The sequence below is a fragment of the Scatophagus argus genome, chromosome 20 (genome assembly GCF_020382885.2).
Source record: "Scatophagus argus isolate fScaArg1 chromosome 20, fScaArg1.pri, whole genome shotgun sequence".
NCBI classification, from domain to species: Eukaryota; Metazoa; Chordata; class Actinopteri; family Scatophagidae; genus Scatophagus; species Scatophagus argus.
The window spans coordinates 596,654-616,299 of NC_058512.1; the positions used below are offsets into that span (position 1 = coordinate 596,654).

The window sequence follows — 19,646 nt, forward strand, 5'->3', positions numbered from 1 at the left end:
CTCACACTGATGTACTGTGTGTTACAAACCGAGAGCGAGTGAGAGGTGACGGAGAGGCCACCGCCGTGAGCTGCCGTCACCTCCGTCACCTCCGTCACCTCCGTCTGTGGTGTCAGATGTGATCAAATACGAGCGTGTGTTTGCAGGCATCGTCGTGTTTGTTTGCTTCATAGTTACGTCATCCACCTGCAGATTGATGTCTGTCCATCTTTGCTGGTGAGCTGTCCTCTTCTTTTTGTCTTCTCTGGCTTCTCGTGTGTGTTTTCTTCTTCCTGTCTGGAAGCCAGTTTTCAAATGGAAACACTGAAGTGCTGTAATATCAGCAGCAGTTCAGTCTGCTGTAAGCTGCTGATGGATATGAACCTGAGAGGAGCACCTTTATGTAACGAGCTCTCCTGGGTGCACACACAGTATGTATTTTATGTAAAGTGGAGCTACTGTTCTCTCTCTCACACACACACACACACACACACACACACACACACTAATTACTGTTATTAGTGCTGAAATTATTCTCGGTTTCTTCTTTGACTCAGCTGACTTTTTTTTTCTCTTTCCAAAACTTTTCATCTTGAGAGGCTGACGTCAAACCAGACAGCACAGTCTGAACATCAGCCTGACCACATGTTACAGGTGAACACATGGAAAGAAAGAAGACATAAGAGGAACAACAAGCGTGAGCAGAATCAGGGCGTATTGACCGCTTTTGTGATTTAAATGGCCTCTCGGGGCCTCTTGGGGCCTCTCGGGGCCTCTAGGGGGCCTGGGCCTGCATTGCCCAGCATGGGGCTCCACGTGGTGTCAAACGTCTAGTTTGTATCGTAGTATCGTAACATGAGGACGAAAGTTGCATGATGTCTTCTGTCCGCTTGTCTCCAGCAGAGACGTTTACCTCCAAGTGTTGGACCTGAGCAGCACAGCTGGGCTCCGAGAGGAGCTGCAGACTCAGCTGATGGCTGTTTTAACATCTGATCGTTTGTTATTGTACAAACACAATTAAAAGCTGCTTCGGGGAGGAAAGACGAGAAGCAGCACGAGGGAAGAGAAACGAAGAGCTGATGTCGCAGCACTCGGTCGGATGACAGAAGCTGATGGGATATAAAATGGAAGACGACGCGTGCTGACGGTTTGAGAGCGTTTCAGAGGGTGGACACACACCCGTCTCCTCTGTCAGTAATAATTAAACGGGAGTGAAAGCTGAGAGGAGCAGCCAGGAGGAGTGCAACTAAGCACTTTGAGATTCCTCACATTCAGCTTATTACACACACACACACACACTTCCTACATGCGTGCAGCCTGCCACCTCACTGCAGTGCTATTAAATGGGTGTGTATCGTAAAGCAGCTTTCCTTCACAGTCGTATAATGAAATCAACACAATTCAAAACACACTTGAGCATTTCATTACACTCAGACTGACTGAAAACATCTGCTGTCAGCGCAGACGAAACCCAACAGTAAGTTCTGACCGTCCTTAACCGTCAAACAGGGTTTCAGCAGACAGGAGGACGAAGTCACAGCTTCCTTCCTCACTCTGAGACTCTCCTGGAAGTGACGGCGACAGGAAATGAAACGCAGCAAGTGTAACTAACGTCGAGTCGTTTTAACTCATTTTAACAGAGAAATATTGCTGATTGTGTCTTTAAGTGTATTATGTTTGTATGTGGACTTCAGTAAAAGTTTGACTGCTGGACATTTAAGTCAGCAGCAGGTTCAGGATTACACATTCACACGTCTAAATCAGCTCTTTAAAAAACCTCTGAAAACCGGCTGTCTGTGTGCGCTCAGGAACCTGGTCTGGAGGTCCTGGTTCCCCCGGGACAGCTGGACTCCACACACCTGAAGATCAACCAACACAGCAACTACAGCAACACACTGAACTGCAACATGAGTACTTTTACTTTAACACCAGCAGCATACGACAAGTTCAGATTCAGCACGCTTCCATTTGACCTGATCAGTGTGTTTGCAGGTGTGTGTGTGTGTGTGTGTGTGTGTGTGTGTTTGTGTCCATGGCTGCAGGTAAAACTACTGCTGCAGCTTCATACATAAACATCTGCCCTGTTTTTCACCACCTCACCTCCACCCTCCGGCTGGAGATCCAGTTCACACACACACACACACACACACACACACACACACACACACACACGTCCTGCTGCCACACTCTCTTGGTTTCAAGGTGGCTCGTAAAAGAAGAACACGTCTCTGATAATTAACCTTCAGTGTGTTATCACGAGACGCACGGCTGAGCAGAACATCTAAATGAGTCCACACTCCAAAATGATGTGAGTGCTGTCACGCAGTCACGCTTTTTTCACTCTGTTCTGGTTGATCGATCGATCGATTTTTGCAGACTTCTGCCTCTGCGTCACAACAGCAGAGCTGAATTGAGGTTCATTCTGTTGAAATAAATCGTCAGGTGAATTCAGCGTTTGTGCTGTTCAGCCGTCACACACGAGGACGCGTTACGCCGCAAAGTTTGTCTTCCACTGGAGGACGAAGGCTGGCTGACGTTAGCATGGAGCTACAAGGTAAAGTACACAGAGTGATGCACAAAGGTACACAGAGAATACCTGGCTGTGTGTCTGTTGATTGAGCCAATCAAATGACAGAACCGATGCTGTCAGCTGGAATCAAAGTTTGGAGATTGGAGACCTGCAACGTACGAGTTCCTGTCCTGGCAGAAGAATATTTCAAACTAAAGTTTCTTCTGTTTGGTTAATGCAGCTCAGGATGCAGTGCAGCAGTACAAACGATGTGAAGGTCGCTTCTCTTCCCTGCACTGAGTGCTAACCGCCCAATATGGACGGAAGTCCCAGGACTAACAAAAGCTCCAAACTGGCTGCTGCCGGTAATTGCAGACACACAGCAGCACTTTTGCCAAAGCCTCCGTTGTTTTTAGTATTCCTTTCATCTACCCTCAGCATCAATCTATGGACATCAGCCCAAAATAGAGCCAAGCAGTGGCACTCAGACCTGGCATTAGCTCCTGTAAACCTCCGGAGGCGTCCGCTGAGATCGCCTGTTCACGTGTTGGACATTTTCTCCACTCGGTCTCTACATTAGGTGCTCCAGTTGTCTGCGTCAGCCTTGTTTGTCTCTCATGAAGTATTATTTCACTCTGTGAGAGTAAATTAGCTGAAGCTCCCCAGGAGGTGGTGATCTCAGCTCTGTGACTCCAGGCAGGAGCTGAGCCAGGCGAGCGGCGGGAGGCCCCTTCGCCGCTAAATGCCAGACAAATGCTCACGGGTGGCATATGATTGTAGACAAAAATTAGGGCAGGACTGAAATAAATCAGCAGCGGAGTTTGCTGGTGTGGGAATGTGTGGTGCAAAGATTAAAGACACAACGGCAAATGAACAAAAGTTGTTAGCGTGGAGATCCTGGCGCGGCACAGAGTCTTCCTGCTGATGCCAATGAAAATGTCAAGCTGCAGTGTGAATAAGCTACTGTGTGCTGAGTGTTTACCTGAAGGATAAAGCAATCTGCCGTAATCCTCCGTCCATTTCCTGTTGGAAGTAAAAAGAAAACAAGCTCTTTGATCAGCCGCCGTCGGGGCGATGCTGAGCTCATGTGTCGGCGCCACATTTAGCGCTTCACTCTGCAGAGTCGTGTTCAGACTGCTGCACTGTCTTACAGCGTGAGGTGAATTCAATTAGGAAAAAAGCTTTTGTGTCAAAATGAAAAGCAGCCCTTTAATTCCCCCACTGCATATGAACGCGTTAAATGGTTTATAACACATCATAATGCTGTCGTAAGCAGTTAGAAGTCTTAATTAATGTCCTCATCTACAAGCAAAACTCCTGCCATGGTGACCTTAATGGACCAAATGTGAAATAAGATCAGAAGTTAAAATATGTATGAAATTTTGATGGCCACTAAATGTACTGCAGGAGGACGACAGAAAGGTGAGCAGGTGGTTGGGGCAGTCAGGTGATGGGGTGTGGTCAGAGCAGGGGTTATTACAGGTCAGGAGGGGTGTGAACCAACAGGATGACATAGTGACAAAAGCCTACCACTAATCAGGGGCCCCTGCTCACAAGGGGCCCCTCAGGTGCAACACAAACTACTTCCCTGCTACCACTTTCATATTACTGCACCGATCAGCAGCCAGTAACACATCATGATGTGTGACAGTGAGCCAAAGGAAGCAACGCAGGACGCAGGGGAGCCGAGCGCAGACACCACGTAGGCTTTAAATTCTCCAAAATATCAACAAGTTTCCAAGAAACTCTGCAGGGAACAACAAGTAAACACGAAGCAGCGGCTGCAGGCAGACACGCTGGACTTCCTGCTGTAAACATCACGTAAGGTGTCAAAGGCAGCTCACACACACACACACACACACACACACACACACACAGCTGAAGGGAACCGTTTGTCTGTGGGCTCAAGGCACAACATCACCACATGCAGCAGCATTCAGCACTGATAGAAACATGACATAATGACTTGTGGAGAAGCGGTTGGCGTGTTGTTGACTTGCTGTCTGTGCACAACAATAAGAACAGAAGTGAACGAGTGGCTGCTGGCTGATGTGTTGTACTGTAACACATCAGCCTGCCACGCTGACATCTACTGTGTGTGTGCGTGGGAGAAAACCAGCAGCCTTAACGCTGAAGCCTTGGTGACGCACGCAGGATGTGACACGCGAAGAAGACCTTCAGCCCCACGGAGACGCCGGAGACACGTGTGTGACGCTAACTTCACGCTGAATCCACTTTCCGAGTCAGTAAGTTACATGTGGGGTCACTTTACAGTCCTGGTCCCCTTCCGCGGGTCAGTCCAGTCCAGCCACACAAACACCACAGGACGTTTCTGGAAACTGGACATGCTGACCGCCGCGTCTCACTGTGCTCAAAACACAAAGGAGTTTGTGAGTGACCGCACTGGGACTGGTTTGAGTCGTTTGTCTCCAGCGGCACATCATCACACCACCTTCAGTCGATGAAGGTGGACCGCCAAACAGGAAGTCATCTGTATGGTTAGATTTTTTAAAATCACATCAGGTTTGGGCATCTTCATCCCTGTATCAGGGATTTATTTTCCCTGTCAGATTACTACATTAAACTGATACTAATCCACTGACTACAGGAGCCAGCGTCTCAGTGATAAGAGACAACACAGACGTGGATCTGAACGTTATCACTGGCTTTCATTAAGACTGACTCAGAGACTCAGTAAGAAGAAAAGCGTCGCTCAGGTTAGTGTGTTGTATAACGTGAACCTGTAAGAACACCTCAGAGAAACGGTCTTATCCGTGAACATCAAATGTGCTTTTATTCTGGTGGGTTTAAGTCAGTTTGTTTGCAGAGTACAAAAAAGTTGGGGCTTTTGACTCGCTGTTCAGTTTAGGTTTGATAAAATCCAAAGAAAACGCAGTGTGTGTATTTGTACTTATCATATTTTATGACCGTACTACTGACGTGTTTGGTGAATATTGTGGTAAAGCTGCTCACTGTGGCCACAGTCACTCTGCTGTGAAGCTCTGGCCTCATCATCAGCAGTGACTTCTGTTCACATCACTTCAGGTCAGGGTTTTTGGAAGCCGTCTGTCCTGCTGGTTCGGGCTCAGGTGTCTCTAAGCAGGTTTGTGGACATTCATTTGATGGACATCAGAGGTAAAGACGTCCTCAGGAAGCCACACTGAATCTACGTATACGTGCAGCATGTCTGTGTGTCCAGGTTGGACTCAGTTGTGACACACATCCATCATACCTGTACACACCTGACTCTTCCACCTTTACCTGACGTCTCACTGCCTACTACTCCTCAGGATGATTAACGTGTGTTAAACATTGTTTTTATGTTGGGGATTAGACTGACTGAAATAAAATCCATTCACACGAACAGTTTGAAGGTGGAGCCAGGTGTTCAGGTGTGCATCTGGCCTCACACACAAAGCTGCTGTGTGTGTGTGTGCGTACACGAACTGAACTCGTTTCTGCTGTTTTTCAGGGGAGGAGTTTTACGAGACGTCTCCCTACGAGCCGATCCATTTCTCTGAGGAATTCCGACACGCCTCCATCATCTCAGGTAACACAGTGTGTGTCAGACTGAACACACACACACACACACACACACGCTCTTCACTCAGCAGCAGTGAGTGGTGGTCTTTGGGAACAACAAGTAGAAAAGCTGTGTTGCTGCACTGCTCAGTAAGATGAACTGAGCAGCTCTCAACCTGCTCGCTCCATCTGTGTGTGTGTGTGTGTGTGTGTGTGTGTGTGTGTGCACGAGTGAGGTGGTTCTCCACATGGTCCTCATTATTGCAGAGATGTGATTTTTGTCCACTCAGGATGTTTTTATTGTCCTTACTGATCACCTGATCAGCCAATGAAGGGGCAGCCAACCAATAACCCTGATGATGTCATAGTGATGTCACCTGGGTCATCCTGTTGGGGGTTTCACATAGAAGATTGAAGGTGACAATCATTTAGGAGGTCTTGAGGTTCTACTGAAGAGATGCTGCAGAGATGCATTGTGGGAAATGTAGGATTCAGTTAGCCTTTGACTCAGAGAAGTTTTTGCAAGCTAAGCTAAAATCCTTCCTGTCCATCCAGAATAAACGTCCCTGAAATCCGCCTCAGAGGTTTTCTTCAGCATCTGAGTGAACCAGAACATGAGCAGATGGAGGACAGCTGACCTTTTAGAATCCGGTTCTGCTGATGGTCTTCAGTGGTTCTGTTCTCATGTCGGTTCCGTTCTGAAGCAGTACAGAGAGGACGTCAAACCGAGACTCAGCGGGGACACCGGGCTCAGCATCCATACAAACTGCCTCCACTCATGGACACTGAATCAGTTGAAGATGTTCCAGATGTTCCACCAGGGTTAGGTCACATTTCAACTGAGACCCGAAAGAGCGAACAAACCGTCTGCTCAGCGCCGCAGCCCACACACACTTTACAGCAAGAGACACACATGATCAAAGCGTGTGCTGCTTCACACCCCTCATCCTCACTCTTCATCACTGTGCCAGCTGACTGTACTGCCCAACACACACTCTGACCGGCTGTGTGTCCGCCTCACACGCCATGCAGGGGACTGTTTAAATGTCAGGAGCCCCGAGCAATACATCGCCATTTACACTGTGTGTGTGTGTGTGTGTGTGTGTGTGTGTGTGTGTGTGTGTGTGTGTGTGGTCAAACAGCTGTGAAATAGACTCGCAGCTCTGTAAATTGGGTTCTGCTCTCTCAGATTAACACAAGTACAAACACGGTCAAAGCAGCGACCAATGCAACTTCAAAAGCTCTTTTTCTTTCTTTCTTTCTTTCCTTCCTTCACTCTCTCTCTCTCTTCCCATCTTTCTCTCTCTCTCTCTCTCACACACACACACACACACAGTGCAGCGGTGCAGGTGATGTGTAACATTTCAGTAATTTCCATAGCATGGCTGAAAAACATGACTTCGGCCTCCACCCGTCTCCTCCGCGTGTGCGGCGGCGGCGGACGGCGCGTGTGTCGCTGCACCTGTCGGGTGCAGACTGAAAGCCTGATGTGAAGATCCACAGTGAAGGAGCCTCAGAGAGCAGATAAAGAGGAGACAGACAGCGAGAGGAGGGTGGAGGAGATAAGAGGATAATGCAGCAGTGTGTTAAACAGCAGTGGCAGAAGAAAGAGCACTGGAACATTAAAGTATGTTTCAGACAAGAGTGTCGCAAATTGATTGGAGGGGAAGGCGAGGCGTGACAGAGTGTTTGTGAATATGGAGCTGGAGTGTGTGTTTCTCACAAGTACTGAACTAAAGCAGCATTAAACTTCTCAGAGTGTGTGTGTGTGTGTGTTAGTAACAGTTAGCGTCACAGAACACACTGAACTGATTAAAGAGGAGTTTTGACCAGACCCGCGTCCTGCGCTCACGCGATTTACCCAAAGTGCTGGACCATGGGTCCTTTGGGAGAGCCGTGTGAGCTGAGGTGACCTGCTGGACCAGTTCCAACACTTTTGGTGGGTGTGAATCATTTAGACAGCAGAATGTGTAAGCACAGAGTTCAGCTGTAACACTGGCAGCTATAATCAATATTTTCCTATGAAAGATGTATGAGCTGACAGCGTGTTGGGGTCTCTGCTCGACCTGCCGACGGACACAGTGAGGGACGAGCTGGTGGACAGCGTCGGGCCGAGGCTAATGCGATAAAGATCAGGACACACTAAGGTCATGGTGTTTTACTATGCCGAAGTGTTTCAGCCATGTTGTGGCTAAATGGGTTGTCCACACACTGCTGCATTGTGGTTGGACCCGATCCTGACCGGCTGCGTGAAACTCGTCCAAACCGTTTCCGTGGAGAGCAACCAGAGTCCGAGGACGACGATGAACCCAACAGCCTGAAGTCATTAGCATGTTGTTTGTCGGCTCTGAATCAGACACGATCACTTCAACTGATGATCAGCTCATCATCGCCTCTCTGCTCTAAATAAATGGCTGGTCTTCCTCACTCCTCATCTCAGTCTTCATCTTTTTAAAGCTCTGTCAAATCTGCATCCGTCAGAGAGGAGAGAAACAAAGTGGAAAAGAGAAAAAGAGATAAGGAGGAAAGACGAAACAAGAGAGAAGGAGGCGAACAGGAACCGTGAGACGAGGGGCTGGGAAAGCAGAGGGGAGTGGATCATCTGTCCTCAGGGGAGGAAACAGAACGACGTGTCCTCCTCTCGACACACAGCTTCATCTGTGTGTGTGTGTGTGTGTGTGTGAAGCAGCACAGATGCTTTAAAATACATGAAAATTCACACAGCCATAACGTATGATATGCTGTCAGCGCTTGTAGCTTTCTCCTCATTTCTTCAGGTTTGGTTAAAGATGTCAGAAGCGCTCACCTCCACAGTCACAATAAAATTAAAACATGACTTTTAATCTTGGCTAATTTTGGGTGAGGATGCACTTGAGGCTCTTCGGGATTAACAGCGAGTTACGAAGTTACATCAGTCCTAAATGTTCCTGGCAGCCACTGAAGACACACTAAAATGAGAGCGATGAGTTGTCCTCTGGAAGGAGTTTAGCAGCAGACTCAAGTCAGACATGAGGACATGAAGACATGAAGACAACAGCTGTCAATCTCCATCAGGTCACGTTCTCAAAGCTCAGAGATCCTACAGTGAGAGTCTGGTTTCATGTGTGGACTTTGTCCACGCTGAGGTCAGACTTGGACAAGAGGACAAACTCAGAAAACATGTGAAAAGCTGTTTGATTTGGACTTTAATGGGCTCGATTAGGATTATCTTGGATTAGGATTTGGATTAGTATTTGGATTATTAGGATTAGCGTGATGCTACACGATGCAGCTTATGTTTTTCTTAGGGGACCTTCTGGTGAAAACCATGAATGTGGTTTCCCTAATAGTCTGGAGTTTTCACATGTTTGATGACACGCTAAAAACTTTTTATTTTAAGGCAAAAAATAAAAATAAAAAACAAAAAAATGAACTGCAGTATGCAAAACATGAAGGTCAAACATTGCAAATGCAGAAAACTTCCAGCTCTGACGCTGACAGGAAGTCAGGACTCTGCTGTTAAAAGCTTATTGGTGGGAACTGAAAGGTTTCATACGACTGAAACTCAGTGAGGTGCGAAAGCCCGCAGGTCACTTTGGCCTCAGAAACCCACGGGAACGTAGCGCCGTGTTCTGCAAGTTCGTTTTGATAAAAGCTGCGAAACAAACGTGAGCGTTTGCTGAGTCTGTCGGGACTGCAGCTCTGCGGTTTCAGAGCGAAGACGCCTGATCCTCGGTTCTTCTTCACGTCTTCCTCCGTCCTTTTCATCCCCCCTCCAGTCCTGCTCTCGACCTTGTTAGATCATGTCTCAGCGGTGTACACACAGCGGATAAATCTATATGTGTTTGTGTGTGACGGAGAGCGGATGTCGGAGCGCACAGTGTTTTAATAAAACATTAAGAGTGTGTGTGTGTGTGTGTGTGCATGTGTGTGTGTGTGTGCACACCCCAGGGCAGGGCTTTGTGTGTTGATCCTGTTGAGGTTGTGTCTGAGGAAGATAACAGGACAACCTGAGGGCAGCTCTCTAATTGGCCCGCACTCCTGCCCCGGATACTCGCTCTTTCTCTCTCTATATATATCTGCTCCTTTCAAACGCTGCTCTCCTATTGCTGCTGCTACTTCTTCTTCCTTTTCTTCTTCTTCTTGTGCTGCTGCTGCTGCTATCTGTGACGAGGAAGTGTGAGCCAGGCGATGCATTAAAGATGCAGGGGAGGAGGGGGAGGAGGGGGAGGAGGGCGAGGAGCGCGGCTCAGAGATGAGAGAAGGTGCCTCAGGTTCAGAGGGTTAAACAGGGAGGCCAACGCTAATGAAAAATTCCCTGTGAAAAATGTGAAGACAGTTACTGTACGCAGTGTGTGAACCACTGAAGAGCCGCGAAGGTCTGAACGTCGAGCGTGGAAGGTTTCACTCGTGAGGGGAAAGACGCTTTGCTCGGTCTTATTTTTAATTCCCCACTTTTCTGAGCGAATAAGTTACACATGCGGTCACTTTATTACACTCAGTACTGATCCCGGAGGGCCGAAGGACAGCAGCATTTGAGGCTTTGTAGTCCACCACAGGCTCTTTGGTTTGGATGATGCTGAGCTTCAGGTAACGAATGTGATGTGATGAAGCTCTCTGTCGGCGTCTACAGATTTCACTTACGTGAGTCTGGACAGACTGGATGGAAACTGAGACTTGACTGCTGGTGGAGGCACACAACAATGAGGAGGTGATTCTAGTTTAACTGTAAAAATCAGTCAGGTTTGTATGCTTTATCGCAGCTGCTTGTGGAGTCACAGCTCTGCAGCTCTCTGTGCTACCTGACAAGTAGGATTCATTGAGTTTATAATCATGTTGTCCGAATGAGTTCTGGCTGCTCAGAGTCTGTGGACTGAAACTTTGTGTGAAAATGATCGGCACATCACACCTTGAATGAATGACTTTTAGTCGGTCATTCTTTTGGAAAGTGTAATAAGGTCACAGATAAAGTGTTCATACTCGTATGAACCTGCACAGACTTTAATCTGCAGTCATTAAGACGAGCATCAAAGTGGAGCTGCTCAGAGCGTTAAGCCAAGTGTGCCTCCAGCCTGTTTCATTGCACACAATCACCAAGCTGCTCCACAGGGACCAAACGTGCTCATTTACTTGTTTCCTGCCTTAATGCAGTCATGAGAAACACTGAAGGGGCTGGAGTTTTTGTATGGGCATGAAGCACAAGTTTCCCATCTGCCCCTGAACACATCATTAAATGTTGTGCATAACAAATACTTCACAAACCTCAGCGGTGCCCAACCACCTTCATTTAGCTTTCTGGACGTCTACAGTTAAATCCTTGTTGTTGTCTCCCTGACTTCAAAGTCTGCTCTGTTTGGAGGAGGAGAAACTGAGTTCATCTGTGCCTTCTGTCGAGAGGAGACGTGTTTTTTGTTAGCTGAAACAGAACATCTTTCTGAGAGTCTGTGGAAAATAAGACCTCATGCAAGAACCACTCAAACCAATAGATTTGGACTAAAGTAGGACATCTGAGTGTATACAGAGTCAGGGTTACTATTGGTCACCAGCAGCTTTCAAGGCCTGGAAGAACTGAGCTTAGAAATGAAATGTCTTTGCTTTATATCAGCTTTTTGACACAACAGTGTTCAATTTGTTGCCCACTGATACAAAACTGCCCATGACAACAACAGCTGGTTTAATGATTTGGTTCATCAAAGCAACACAGCAGATAAAATAAGCAGAGCAGAAACATCAAATGGATTAGAGGTCCAATCCATTTGATGTTTGACTACGTATCTTTAAATCCTACAGAAATGACAAAAGAAATAAACTATTTTTCTGACTTCACAAGGTGCAATTCAACCACCACCACCAGGAAGTGAAGCTGGCGATACATGATATCACTGTGATTCAGTCTGTTATAACCAATAACACAATGATGGTCAAAAAATAAAACATCAAGACTGTCGCTCTTTTGTCTGATCTGACTGAAAGCTGCTCTTAAAGACTTTGAAGTTTACACTCCATGTCCTCCCTGCATTCACCTCTGCTTCTCTCACCCCTTCCTGTCTGTCTGTCTGTCAAATGTTTTCCACACTGTTGGATAAAGTGAAAAGTTTTTGGTACTCAACCCAAACTTTCCTGCCGCAGCTCTGCCAGACTCTTCTCTGCTTTCACTCTTCACGAAATCCAGACACAAGAAGAAAACATTCAGTAGAACATAAACAGTCTACCTCCTGTTCAAAAGCGAGTCAAACTTCATAAGTTTAAAGTTAAACTGAGGGAAAAGGGTCAACTTGTTCATTTAATGTCACTGAGATCTCATTTGCAAGAGAGTAAAGAAAAGGAAAATGATATTCAGATATAACACAACATCATCTGCATAGAAACAGATATTCTGTGTTTTAGTGATTTTCTTTATGTAGAGTGTAAACTGTGAAGGACCGAGCAAAGACCCCAGTGGTGCCCCCTTTATTTGTTCTGAGTTTGTTGGGGCAAAATGTCATCTGTGTTCTATCAGATGACTCAAAAACATCAACCTGATGGTGGCACTAGGGGACAACTCAGAGGCTCACCAAAGTCTTCAAACTGTGGATTATTTGTGTTCTGCTGGAAGTCTTCATGAGGACTCAACAGAACAGAGTGCACTCAGTGGGTCCGCCACAGCTTTGTGTTTGTGTGCACTGAACTGCCAGTAGTTTGACTTTAAAGAAGAATATATTCCACTAGGGGAGACTTTGTCAGAGATAATAAAATACTCTGAGGGACTGCAGTACTTCCTGTCTCGCACAAGTACACAGACAGACAGCATGTATGTGAGAGACACAAAAATGTTAATTGCGGCCATATTTGATCACATCTGACACCACAGACGGAGGTGACGGAGGTGACGGCAGCTCACGGCGGTGGCCTCTCCGTCACCTCTCACTCGCTCTCGGTTTGTAACACACAGTACATCAGTGTGAGTAAAGGCTGACCTGAACGGAGATCCGACAGCTCAGTTCAGTCTCTCAGAACTCCAGTCAGTAGACGAATGGCACACAATCTTCTTACAGACTTCTGAGGTGGGAATAAAACTCCATGAAGCAGGAGTGAAGTAGCAGGCAGCCTGATCTACACCAGACTTCACTCTGACAGGATGAACATTACAGGTGAAACGCTCACTGTTCTCCTCTATAATTTGACTTCCACTTCCTGAGGATGTCATTATCTCTGATGTCGAGACAGCAGAGTTCAAGCCTTTTGGCCAGGACATCCTTCTCAGGGTCTCATCTGATGTTCATCCAGTCAGAGAAAAGAGAGTCGTCATGTTTTTAAGTTTCCTTCAGTATCACAGTAATCCAGTGCTGACTGCATGTGCGCACACAGCTACGCTGCTGACACGAGCTGCTAGCACGAGCTGCTAGCACAAGCTGCTAGCACGAGCTGCTAACAACTAATTCAGCTGAGTCTAAATGGAGACTGTCTCAACTTTAAAACATAATGCCAGATCAGACTCTTGGACGATTTTGTTCAGCTATTCTAACAGTGATCCCATACTCTACGATGTAGAACAGGATGAACACAGATTACGTTTGCCGTGAAATTATATGAGTTGCAAACGATTGAAGATTCAAAAAACACGAGCATGAAACTCACACTGATAACATTTCATTAAAACACACTTAGCTCCATAAATAAAAAGGTGCAACGTCATAATTTCAGATTTTATTCTGATTAACAATTTTGTCCATTTAATTTCACCTCCCTCCAACAGAACATACTCCAGTTCAGTGATAAAAACGTGAGACGAGACTGCAGCTTTGACTCGGGGAAATGTCATCGTGCCACACTTTAAAGGGCTTTCCTCAGGCCAAGGTCACAGTTGTCTTTTCCATTAGACTTGTATAATTGGATGTGTTTTATTGGAATTTATCAGTGTCCACATGTGTGTGTTCACAGTGGATGGTGTGATGTGACACTGTGATCCAGCTCTACAGCACCTTCCCCTCCAGCTAACGTGGCGCTCGGTGCACTAAGGGGCTTCTTCTTCCTTTCTGTAGATTCTGATTTTTTCTGTAAAGGTGGCAGACATCAGCTCATGTCTGAAGAAAAAGCAGCTTCACAGACATTCACCGCTGCTGTCCCCAAAATCACTGGGACTCCACTCCCTCCTCTCCAGGACATTGCAAGGAAACGCTGCCTGACCAGGGCCCACAACATCACCAGTGACCCCTCCCACCCTCACCACGGTCTGTTCTCACTGCTGAAGTCTGGCAGAAGATTCCGCAGCATGCGGTGCAGAACAACCAGACTCGCAAACAGCTTCTTTCCATATGCCATAAGACTACTTAACTCTACATGATCACTTCCCCTCCTCAACCACACAAACACCACTCAGGACTACAGCCCATTTATTTACCGTGTAATATATTTATATTCTGTACATCTACAAAAGTACTATTTATTACAAATACTCACTGTGCAATAATAATTACATATGTATATATGCTGACTGACTTTTTATACAAAATACCTCATTTTTCAAGTACTTTTTACTTCATATTTATTGTGTGTATATATTATATTTTTTACTTTTTCTTTTAAAAAGAATATGTCAGTAATTCCTGCTATGCTTGAGCCACTGTACAGAAATTTCGTTTGCGATGAAAATCCAAATGACAAATACAGTAAGTCTAAGTCTAAAACAGTCCAGAGTGAACCCCGCCTCTCGCCTGTAGTTGGCTGGGATAGGCTCCAGCTCCCCTGCGACCCTGACGGATAAGCGCTATAGAAAATGGATGGATGAATATTAAACTTCAGAAGAAGAAAAGTTCAGCTGAATGGTTGTGAGAACTCCAGGGTGCGTCTCAGTTTGTCCTGAGGGTTGTGGTGCTGCTACGTTCTCATGGGCTGGATAAGAGCAGCCAAGTCAGGTGAAACACCTGGTGGTACCTTTGCGTTTGTAGTTTAGTAGAGATGTTAAAACTACTCTCAGCGACAGGAAGAAGACGAACTCTGCGGCAGGAAGGCTCCGACTCGTTGGCTGACCGTCTGTCCCTGTGCTGTTATTTTGCCCAGTGATCTATTACACACTTTCATCGGCTCGCCGTCCGTTCATTACGGCCCACTTAAGCTGCTCTTAAGATTTTATCGGCCCGTAGTCGCAGCAGCCTGTTATCAGTAAACACTGCTATCACATGTCCACAGGTCCTCTGACTCAAGATCAGCTGGTCTGGCAGGGTCTGTGGGATTTTCCTCTCAGACACTTAAAGGTTTTATCTTTGTGATATAACTACTGTGCATGTCAGTGAAGTCTCATCCATTTTACATTAACGACTGCACTGTGAATGTAATGAGATCAGAAAAATGGTCCACACAAAAACCTCGATTCACAGAAACTGTGCTGTTGGCCTTCAGTGTGTTTCAGGTTAATGATGAACAGAAGGCTGACCAGTCAGAGGCAATAGAGACATAAATACAACATCCTCAGCGTGAACGTACACCCAGTGGACAGGATGGGCCTCAAACTTTCACAATCAGGTCAACACAGAGTCAGTTTGAGTCTCGTTGTCTCTGTCACGTCCTGTTGCTGCAGACTTTTGATTTGGATGTTCTGATTTCATTCCTGCTGTGTTCACTCGGCCCCTCTGGTCACAGTCACTCATGTTTTGCTTGCTTGCTGCTATGCACCCATGACACTGGGTGTACTGATAAAACACTATCAAGTCTTTGTCACCTGTGATTCAGAATATAATTTCATCCTAATTCCCCCAGTAGCCTGGCAGGATTTCCCAGGGAAAATAAGCCTGGCGTTATCGCTGCTATTATCAGGGCTCGACTTTTCACCATTTTTCTAAAAAAAAATCCTCATTTTATACCTCACAAAAAGTTTTTCATACTGTTTCTAGGTCAGTTAGCTCAGGTGTAGTTGGGAAAGGATTTCATTTGACTCCCAGGCGTATTGAATCTCAAATTGAGTCTCCAGATTCAGTTAATCTGAACTTTCTTTACGTGTGCACCATCCTACCACCCACATCAGCAGCTGCACAACATGTGGGACTGCTTACATAACAACACAGAGCGATGAGGTGTTTCCACTGCACAGCGATCTGCTAACAGCACAGAGTGTCAGGCCTCCTCACCCTCTGAGACCAAACAGTCTGGAAATGTTTTTAATATTCATCACAAACGCCACCATCAGGTTTGATGACTGCAAATTTGCTTTAAATTTATTTTTGTTTTTTCCTGTTCAGATTCGTCTTTGTCGAAGATGAGCCCCTGCTCGGAGGCGGGGAAACCCTGTAACCCCTGCCTGGACGCAGCGAAGGCGTGTAACCTCAACGAGACGTGTAAACGTTTGCGCTCCGCATACAACTCCATCTGCAGCAAGGCCACGCCCCCACAGCCCTCTCTGGCCAATCAGGAGCCATGTAGCCGGAAAAGATGTCAGAAGGTTAGAGCACAGCGATCGTTAATTTGTTGATTATTGACATTAATGAGAAACAGCAGAGGGAATACTGACTGAACCTGCTTGGACTTCAGAACCGACCCAAGTTTATATGTGAAGAAACATGACAGAGTGGTGCAATCCCCTCCCCCACGGTTACAGACTGTGATATGACTCACTCTTTTCAGTTTCAGGAATTTTCTGGGGATTTCAATAAAGTAACCTTTTTCATTAGAATTAGACAGCAATCAAAAGTCGCACACCAAAACACTCAGTTTTTGCGTGTAAAGTTAAGTTGTTAGTTGCTGCTTGGTGACAGGAAGGCTTCGCTCACTGCACACAGATGCTGCTGGCAGCGTATTTAAGGCTAAAAGGTTGTTAACATTTCATTTTGTGCTCCTGTTTGTACCGATTAAACATTGAAGCGCTTACTGGCTGCTAACAGCTAAATGTGATTTCTCGTCCTCGCCTTTGCTCGAGCTGTTCCTTTGAGACGTGACCTTCACGCGGCTCCTGGTCGTTTCCTGTGATGTGCTGCATTAATCCCTGACGGTCTGTGTGTGTGTCTCAGGCCCTGCGTCAGTTCTTCGAGCGGGTCTCGTGGGAGTTGAGCTACCCTCTGCTGTTCTGCTCGTGCCCGGACCAGGCGTGCGCCGAGCGCCGCCGCCGCACCATCGTCCCCTCCTGCTCCCACCAGGAGAGGCACAAGCCCAGCTGCCTGGAGCTCCGACGCACCTGCCGCTCCGACGCTCTGTGCAGGTGAGATGTGTGGCCTTCAGCGGTCAATCAGGTGTGATCGTGACCTGCAGGGTTATTTTCCCACCCACACAACTCTGGCAGACTTTTCAGCTTGATGCAGCTCGTTTCACTGATTATTATCAAACGGGAGGAGGAACTAATCAGTGAAATCAGCTTCTGGAGTGTTTAATTAGAAAGAGCACACTCTTGGGTCAAAATTGCACGTTTGATTGATAACGACTGGCTTTAAAGGTTAGAGGAGCTTGAAGTGGGGGAAGTGAACGAGCTACACGCGAGGTGCCCTTGAGAAAGGAGACGCGCACACGCATGATTGGTTAACTTTGCCCAGAGGAGTTTATGTTAAATACGGCGATGGAGGGAGGAAGAGGAGGTTTCTGAGGGGGCAGGGTTGAAGAACGGGGCACAGGAAGTTCAGATGGGGGAGACAGAAAGACACTCAACCTTTGTGGGATTCTCAGAAATGTCCTCTCCATCTGTACGTCCACGTCCTCCGTTTTCACTGTCGCAGCTCCATAGCCAACATGCTCAGAAACAAACTTGTAGAGAACAAAGCTGCTTTGAGCTGCTTTTGGCTGCAGACGGCAAACTGAGCGCAGAGTGAAGGTTTGAGGTTGAGCTCCTGTCAGGTGATCTGCTGCCATCACGCTGCCGTCCCCAGGCTCCAGCGCTTACAGCATGCATACGGCTCGGCGTTTTCAGGTTTACACGTTCTCACCAAAAGCTAAAGCGGACACGTCGGAGGAGCTGATCATTTGAAGCAGAAGCAGAAGGTTTGTTTTCTGCTGTGAAACGAGGCTCACGGTTTGCACAAAGTAAAGTCCTCCAGCTCAGAGGATGTGAGCTGCTCATCAAGCATCAGAGCTGCTGCAAATAAGAAACAACAAATGGCTCAGCTGCACAGTTTGGCTTTTTAGAGCCAACTGTCACCCGGAGTTTTTGCATTTTACTTTTGATCTGTTTTTATTATCCAAAACCTAACACAACATGATTTCACGTCCGTCCTGAGGGAGCTGTCCACAGACGGACAAGTCTGAGTCCACGCGGCATCACAACGTGTCTCCACTGAAGTAAACACACGCATCACTGGAACAAACTCAGAAGTAACGTACAACATTTACAGATAATTACGAGTTTGTTCTAAACAGCACATCACCAAGACGTATCTCTTCCCGTGTGGTAAAGTCTGCACATCATTTAGCTCTACTGGCTGGGGTGTTTCAGAGATCCTCCTGTCTCAGCACAAAGCGGGACAGTCCTGAACGAGCTGCCTCCAGACAATCAGAAGATTAACTGCTCTTGCATACACCAAGTTGCTCTGCATTTCCTGTCCTGGTTAGGCGTCACAGACTCTGTGAATCAGACCCACAGAGCCTGCAGACCATCACAAACCAACCCCAAAAGTCCTAACGAGCTCTGACCCAAAAGGCCGCCGTATTTACATCCCGGGTTGAGACAACAATACATTCTGAGGCAGGCGACCGCTTCCCACGTAGAACATGAATCACATTTGATTGCGTGTAAAAAGGAAGGCAGAGTTTCTTCAGCTTTTCATTTTTGTCTGCATTACCTCCCGATGGAGAGCAGAGAGCTGCATAATCACGGAGTCCTGCAGGTCCTCTGGGTCTCAACAGCCTCTCAGGGGTCCTCCTCACCCGCCGCGGCGCTAACTGCTCGAGGAGCACTCTGATTGACAGAAAGAGTAATTAAATATGGTCCATTGCCACGAGTAATGCATGAGGAACCCACAGAGAGCTTTAAAAGGACTGAGGCGCTCATTTAAAGGGAAATTTCACCACTTTTTGTGATGCTGATGGTAAAGGGGATGTAAGAGAGAAAGCTGAGTTGTCTTGCTTCACCAGTGACGTAGTAGAAGAACCACAGGCTGTTTCTAAGTGCCAAACTGACATCCCATAATATGAGCTCAGAGGACGTTATGGACGATGGATGGATTTGACAGCATTTTGGCTAACTTGGACATTCAGCTGAAGGTCAGCTGCTGCATTAGGAGTCTTCTTCCTCCACATGAGGATAACCCAGTGGATTAACTTCATTTTTGATGGAAATGTCCTCACAGCCACTGAAAAAGTGGAGCACGTGAGGATTTTACAGACTGAGCACATTAACGTCAGCTGTAACTGGCAACAGTTTGAAATGACAGAAAAAGACAAAATAACTGATGGAAACCAAAGTAACACATTTAGGAAAATCTATTTGCACACTTTGCTTGCAGAGTCACAGATTCTCACAGAAGAGAAAATTTGTTTGCATCCTGCTTTAGATTTCAGTTTGTTTTTGAAACACTGCAGATCAGCAACACACACGGCAAAGTGTTTAAACCATTTAAAAGAGCTAATGTCTTCCTCCACAGGAGCAGCACATCGAGCCACCATAGACGACACCTTTTTTATCACATTTTTCATCCGTGATCCATAAAACCATAAATCCATAAAACAGACGGCTGAACTGAAGTGCCACACTAAGACAAACAGA

At 46.6% G+C, this 19,646-nt stretch overlaps 1 protein-coding gene across 1 annotated transcript in view; it reads left to right on the forward strand.

The window, feature by feature from the left end:
• gfra2b (GDNF family receptor alpha 2b) overlaps positions 1–19,646 on the forward strand; it is a 51,917-nt gene that overhangs the window by 16,941 nt on the left and 15,330 nt on the right. Inside the window, exons 3-5 of the mRNA XM_046375380.1 lie at positions 5,961–6,038; positions 16,204–16,403; positions 16,969–17,156. Coding sequence (XP_046231336.1) covers positions 5,961–6,038; positions 16,204–16,403; positions 16,969–17,156 — 466 coding nt within the window. The remainder of the gene's footprint in view (positions 1–5,960; positions 6,039–16,203; positions 16,404–16,968; positions 17,157–19,646) is intronic.